This window comes from Sprattus sprattus (assembly GCF_963457725.1).
Source record: "Sprattus sprattus genome assembly, chromosome: 9".
NCBI classification, from domain to species: domain Eukaryota; kingdom Metazoa; phylum Chordata; class Actinopteri; order Clupeiformes; family Clupeidae; genus Sprattus; species Sprattus sprattus.
Window position 1 is genome coordinate 23,040,419 of NC_137928.1, and position 7,500 is coordinate 23,047,918.

A 7,500-nucleotide genomic window follows, 5' to 3' on the forward strand; every position below is an offset into this window, starting at 1 on the left:
GTGATCTTAAATTTGTTTACACAAACACACACACACACACACACCACACAAAAAGGTCCTCCTCCGGCATGCCAGGCAATCCCTGGTGGCAGAGTGTTGTTACACTTCCAATTATAGAACAATATCATCACACCACAAGGCATCTGAGGAGGCGCCAGGCTCAGACATGCACTCCTCCACACTGTCTGCCGCTCCATAAGGAGCCAGGCCAAAGAGCAGGGCACAGATCTAGGGCCACAGGCAGCTCCTATCAAGGGAATGTATCCATGTCTGTCACTGCAACTCTGAATGATGGAAGAATAAAATGGCTTTTATGTTCCCAACTACTGAATGGAAGATTTGGGCAGATATTCTGGGTGTATGGGGCATAGGCAACCCATAGTCATCAGTCTGGTAAACTGAAACTCATGGGATTATCATCCATTTTTAGAGCTACCGGTCTCAGGTGCAGCAGTTACTCGCCCTGACGTATTTGCATTTCTCATCAACCAGTGAGCTGTCTGTCTCTCCTGTCCACAACAGACTTTCATGAGCGTGTGGAGGAGGTGACAGGAACCAAAATAGAGAAGGGTAAACACAGATAGTGGCGCCTATCAGAGGTCAAGGAGTGAGTCCCTATTACATCACAGAGAATCAGCATGATACCGTCACACTGGTCACAAACAGTGCCCATGCAAATGCAACTTATTAAATAATCTTAGGACAAATAAAAACACTGGAGAGAATTGAACGTGAAGTAGAATTTATTCAGTGAACTGCAGAGAAGAACACAATGACTCCAAACTAGATATACATTCTCTCATCTATGAAGTTATCTCACTATGTACACTGCATCAGCAAGTTCATTTAATCTGGTATTGAAATTCCATTCACCATTACAATTCACTGATCAATAATGCAATAGAACTGTAATCAATAATAAAACAATTTAAGAATGTAATGTGGAAATTAATTGCGGTCAGGTCTTCCTGAGCTATCTAACCAAGTGAACTTCTGGTGAGCAGGTTTTGAGGGTTGAGGGCTCCTATTCTTACAGATTATAAAGTTATATATTTGGTTTGAAACTGAATAAGCATCTAGTTTTGTAATATTGTACTCTTGCTCAGCATTTACTTTAAAGACTTCTGGGACTGTTATAGTAAAAAAGCAGTGATCATGCTTTGTTTCCATTCAACGGCCCCTAGTGTCTGTGTGGTAACAAATTAAGTATGACCCCCCCCCCCCCCTCCCAATGACATTGCTAAAGTGCCCAACAAGCCATAACACAGCACCACCAAGTGAGGAAGGTAAAGCCACGTGCCGGTTGTTAATCATCCGCACACACGGTGGAGACGGTGGTGGCCACGGTGGTGGTGAGCGAGGCGGAGGTGCCCGTGTTGGAGGCGTCCTTGCCCAAGGCCCTCGGCCTCATCTGCTCCTGCGTGTTCCTCTCGGGCTTGACCAGCAGCACGTAGCACTTGGGCAGGAAGATGCACGCCAGCAGGCCGAAGCTGGAGGCCAGGATGGCGAAGATCTCCACGGCCACCATGAACTTGCCCCGCGTGCTCAGGTAGGCCGGCACGAAGGAGATCCACACGATGAAGAAGACCAGCATGCCGAAGGTGATGGACTTGGCCTCGCTGAAGTGGTCCTCCAGCTTGCGGGCGGTGAAAGCGAAGGCAAAGGCCAGCAGTGCCAGCAGAATGTCATAGGCGAAGATGCAGCAGATGAACACCACGCTGCCGGGGTCGCACTCCAGGATGATCTTAATGTTCTGCGAGGCGGTGTTCTTGGTTGGGTGCGGGGGCAGGAGGCACAACCACACGGTGCAGGCCACCGCCTGGATCAGGGTACACACCACCGCGATCGCCCTCTGGTGGGCTGGACGGAGAGCATCGACGTCAATCTTAGGGGCCGGGGGCGCGGCCGTGGACTGCACCACGTCTGGGCTCTGGTCGGAAGCGGCGGCGGCGGCTGCAGCTTTGGCAGCGGCCTTGGCGGCGTTCCTGGTCAGTTTTATGGCCCGGGCTCGGAGCATGAGCACAACGGACTTGCCCATGATGGAGGAGAGGCAGAGAGCGAAGCCCATGGCCAGGGCCACCTGGCTGGTCATGCACGACCAGTGCCGGGGCTCCCCGAGGAAGACGATGGAGCAGAGGAAGGTCACCACCAGGGAGAAGAGCAGGAAGAAGCTGAGCAGCGCGTCGTTCACCTGCACCATGGGCGTGCTCAGGTGCATCAGGAACACGCCGCCGACCAGGATGGTCACCAGTGCCCCGAACGCAGCGATCGCAATCAGCGTGATGCCAAGGGGCTCGCCAAAGTCCAGGAACTCGATTGTCTTTGGCACACAGGCGTCACGATTGGCATTGGACCAGTCATCCTCACTGCACTGGATACACGCTCGGGCATCTAGAAAGAAAGGCACAAAGGAGTCCCCACAAAACACTTTAGAAGACAATTCTGAGGAGCTACCCAGACAGATCCTGGGCTTATTTGAAATGTGGTTCTGGTGCCTGGGATGGTATGTGTGTGTGTGTGTGTGTGTGTGTGTGGGGGGGGGGGGGGGGGGGGGGGGGGGTAGTGTTTGTGGGAGCTCATTTGTGCTCAGGCACAGCTGCTGCACTGCATTGGGTGGATGACCCCACACAGCGCACAGTCCCACAGGCAGACACGTATGTTATGGTAGGACCGTCCATGAACATGACAGCAGAGCTGGACTCAAGATTCCCACAGCTGAACACACCCACACACGCACACAAACACACGCATGCACGCACACACACACACACACAAACACACAAGCACGCACGCGCACACACACACACACACACACACACACACACACACACGCACACAAACAAAACCACATAGACACACACAAGCACATGCATACAGACAACACATACTCACATACTCAAATCATATGTAATTGTTAAATGTGTTCAATTAATACAAACAGGCTCTACCAGTTACCAAACGTACACTACCCTGATCTTGGACACAAACATATTAATGTCACTCATTTCGCTCACACATCTCTCATACATGTAAATAACTGGATACGGTTCTTGGATCTTTGCAATCACCTGAGGTATTACTGATTTCTCCATCGGCGCAAGGGATGCAGTCAAAGCAGCAGACGGGCTCCCCCTGCCTGATGCCTTTCCTGGTGCCTGGTTGGCAAATCTCACTGCACACAGAGCGCGGCACCTACGGCAAACCAGCAGAGGGCGTCATGACACTAAAGAACAACACTCATGAGATGATAAGTGTTTACACAGTGGAGGTGGCAGGCACTGCCTGTGATTTAGGTGACCAGGTGTTCCGCTTTGTGTTGCACTACACAGCGTTTTGACCCGCATCCCACATAACAACGTTAATGTCCCACACAGGGCAGAGCTCCCCTAAAAGCCTGGCTTTCATCCAGTGGCTGAGAAGAGAGCAGTGAAGGAGGTCATCAAGAGGCTGTCAATCAAACTGTGCCAACGTGGGACTGGTGAACTTTTCAGATAAGACAAACAGCACAGTGCTTATCATATCTTTCATAACACAAAAGCTGAAAGCCTGTATCTTTTATGGCCTAACTGGTGTGCTATGAATTCGAAAAGGTTTTTACTCAATCAGATAGAAATTACATTAAAGTTTTAGGTTACCTCTCAGCACTGGAAACATGTCCCACACAAACTTACTACTCGTCCCACATTTGGCCTGTTTGCATCTGGTCACCCTGCATGTGATCTAAGGTCTAATCAGTTGTTTATGAGGTTATAGTATTTTCTGAATAAAAACTGTCATTTTTGATCAGGCATATGAAAGGAATCACTGGCACCAGCGTTGTGAATGTGATCACGATGAGCATGTTGCATTTCGTCCTCACTGACCTCAAGAATGTCACTGTTCCAGATGATGGACGCGTTCTTAATAGTCATCCTGGACTCAGCTGGTTCTGTGCTGTTGTAGAATCCAACCGGTACATAAGAAAGCTCCCCCTCTGGAGTGGTCTGCCAGTTGATGATCTCATATAAACCATCCACATCCCTGTCCTTCCTGAACTTAAAAATCTCGCCAGTGTGAGGGACAACGAACTGCACGTTTTGCAAGTAGTACATCAGCTTTAGAGGGAAAGAAAAAAGAAGTTAGTGTGACACACATGTGCATAGTTGCACAGCAATCCAAACTGCATGACTGCATCAAAGTAAAAACACACTGCTAATTAGAGCAGCATGATCTGTGTGTGAGCATGGCTGAGCCTCTGTGTGACTGGGTGTGCATACTGCATGTGTCCCTACTGCATGTGTCCATATATGTGTGTGTCAGGGCCTGTATTTGTGGTACTGCATGTGTGCATACTGCATGTGTCCATATATGTGTGTGTCAGGGCCTGTATTTGTGGTACCAGGGGGGTATGTGGGTCTGTGTGCATGTGCCTGTGCATGTGCAAGACATAGAAGTTAAATCTGAAGGGTTCAAAAATATGTAAATATTTCATTCAAATCAATGATTGTGAAAGGTAGTCAAGATTTAGCAAAAAAGATGCAAGGCAGCAAGTGTCAACATTCCATATTCAACACCCATTTTAGCCGTATCAGTAATTGTATTCATTATTCGTATCTTATTAGAAAGGTAGAAATGTTTTATAACTCTACTGATCATTCCACCTGTTGTTGTATTCTAACTACCAATGGCACATCCAGCCACCCACCTGCCAAGGTTCAAAGTTGTTAATGTTAGCGCACGTCCCGTTCTCAAAGGGTCCATTTTCGAGTTCACAGTGTTCCAGGTTGTGCAGGGCATGTGCTACGGTGTAGACAGCCTTATAGACACTGTAGGTAATGCGGAGCTGTGACACATCTGTGTAGGTGTTGTTCAGATGCTGCAAAGACTCATGACCCGTACACAAGCCCTCTGGCACCGCTCTGGCCACGGCCCTGGACGCTGTGACGTTGCCAGCCTCCTGTGCTGCCCGCGCAGCCCTGGCCCTGGCATTCCTCAGGGCACGGCCGTAGTCCAGGGTGCAGTTGAAAGCCGTCTCCCAGAATTCCTCAGTGAGTGGATCGTCATAGGGGTCGATACTCAGCAGGTGGGTCTGCAGGTTGGGGATGTCGGCGCGACGCAGACCAAAGCCCAGCGTGCCGCCCAGCATCTGCTGCACACCAGGGTGGCGCGAGACGGTCGCAGCGGTGACCCAGGCCTCGCTGGCGATCCAGGTGCGATTGGTGACGTTCTGCCGGAGCAGCTCGTCCAGCAGAGGGCTGAGGTCCACGTCGGACGAGAAGACCACGATGATCTTGGCCGTGGACTCCACCACCGCCCGCACGATCTTCTGGATGTTCTCGGGCGAGCTCCCTTTCGGCAGCGTCTCGGAGAAGGAGATGCACACGCCCGCCTCCTCCACTTGCTCCTTGAACTCCTTGATGCCATTTTTGCCGTAGTCGTCGTCAGACGCAATGGTGCCCACCCACGTCCAGCCAAAATGCAGCACAAGCTGGGCCATAGCTGAGGACTGGTGGGCATCACTGGGGATGGTGCGCAGGAACGTAGGGAACTGGAACTGACTCTCCAACACAGAGCAGGAGGACGAATAACTGACCTACAAACATTTATCATAAAATAATCAAATGGAAAGGAAATACAGAATAATCACATGGGTGCTCTGGTACATTTAACACAAACACTACGGCGTGTCAGATCCTATATCTTACGTCACCATTATACATTATTATATTATATTATATAGATCTTTATGTAGCTTAAAATAGTAATATAATATGTCAAATAAGACTAAACGTGGCATCTGTGTGAAGGAGCTGTCGTGCTGTCTACCTGGGGAAAGTAGTACAGGCCCAGGATGCGAGCCGTAGCGATGGAGAGGTCTGAGCCTCCGGCCCCGACCAGAGCAGCCAGAGGGGCTCCAGAGCCACAGCGGTAGTTGGGCACAGCTTCATCCTGCCCGGTGAGATAGGTGAGGGTGCCCTCCACCGCTTTAGAGATGGTGAAGCAGGAGTCATAGATGACATAGCCCAGATCTGTATTTGGCAGCAGGTCTGTCCGTTCGTTTATCTCATTGATGGCAAACAGCATGGTCTGCGTCCAGCGGAAGACACGGAAGTTAAATCTGAAGGGTTAAGTGAATGTAAATATTTCATTTAAAAATCAATGATTGTGAAAGGTGGTCATGATTTATCAAAGAAGATGCAGGGCAGCAAGTGTTAACATTCCTTATTCAACACTCATTTTATCAGCATCAGTTATTTTATTCATTATTCATATCTTATTAAAAAGGTAGACATGTGTTACAACTCCACTGATCATTCCATCTGCTGTTGACAAATGGTTACAATTGAGATCCATAAGTTTGTTGGGTGCAATATTTACATCAGCCACCAGATGACGCCAAATATATTTCAGTAAAGTAAAGGTCTTTGTAGAATCATCAGATTGTATTAGTCATTACGGTGCATAAATAATGTCTGTCATTTGATTAGTCAGTTAGAGACTGATGAAGATTTTAATTGGTTCTGCGTCAGATGCGGTGGTCCATGTGGCTTGCGCCCTTAACATGCGACAGACAGAAGATGCATCAATAGCCTGCCCCTATGCCTAAATTCTGACTAGTAACATAAATGAGACTCAACTATCCTTAAACGAATCAGCAATATAAAAAAGCATAAAGCTGGACTAATATAGCACTGATGAATTGACAATACATCAGTTAGGTCTAAACACCGGTAAGTCAAGCGTACTCTTAAGCCTATCACAATATATTGATGGTTCTTACCCTTCGCATCCAGACGATACAGGTTCCGATGTCGTGTTACTGTCAGCTGAAGCAAGGCTCTTATGAACAGAAAACATGCCACCTACAATCACCTTCTTCTTATCCAAACTTTTATAGCCATTCAGATTAAATTTGGCCTTAAGTTTACAACTCGCCTGCGCGTCAACTGTTGTGCAAAAATGTATAACTACTATAGCCCAAACTAGTAACCTACATTTTGTCTCAAATCCTCTGAACTCCATGTCAGTAAGTGAGTGGGAAATCCTACCAGTTGCGGACAAAACAGAGCTTAGACTGGTAATTGTTTTCTCAGATAGCGGCACCTTCATCATTTCCCAAGGGACTTTTTACAGTTGCATGGCACCTGCTTAGGCAGCGCACAGATGAGCTGAAAACGTTGTATGATTTTATCTCTAAACATTATGTTGAATTTGGGTAAAGGTGGCCAAACGAAATAAGAAAAATTGAGGACATGAAAAATGTTGAGGCCAGTTATTCTACATAAGAATATTCAGAACACCTTTGTCTGTGAAATACTTGTAGCCTACTAGGCCAACTACTAGCCTCCTCCACTACTATTACTATAACCCACAATGATAATAATAATAATAATAACAATACCAAATTATTAATAATATATTGTTGTTGTTATGTGTTAGCCTTCCATACCTATTGTGCTGACACCAAAAGTTGTCGGTACAAGAATAGTTTCCAAGATAGCCTTCCAAGAGGTATTTTCC

General features: G+C 47.7%; 1 protein-coding gene across 1 annotated transcript; it reads right to left on the reverse strand.

The window, feature by feature from the left end:
- Nucleotides 1-1,306: 1,306 nt before the first annotated feature.
- vmn2r1 (vomeronasal 2, receptor 1) lies at nucleotides 1,307-7,002 on the reverse strand (the record flags this gene model as incomplete). Its single annotated transcript, XM_080845016.1, has 6 exons — nucleotides 1,307-2,391; nucleotides 3,069-3,192; nucleotides 3,864-4,094; nucleotides 4,685-5,572; nucleotides 5,806-6,097; nucleotides 6,761-7,002. The coding sequence occupies 6 exons, from the start codon at nucleotides 7,000-7,002 to the stop codon at nucleotides 1,307-1,309; spliced, it is 2,862 nt and encodes a 953-aa protein (XP_080701142.1).
- Nucleotides 7,003-7,500: the final 498 nt, after the last annotated feature.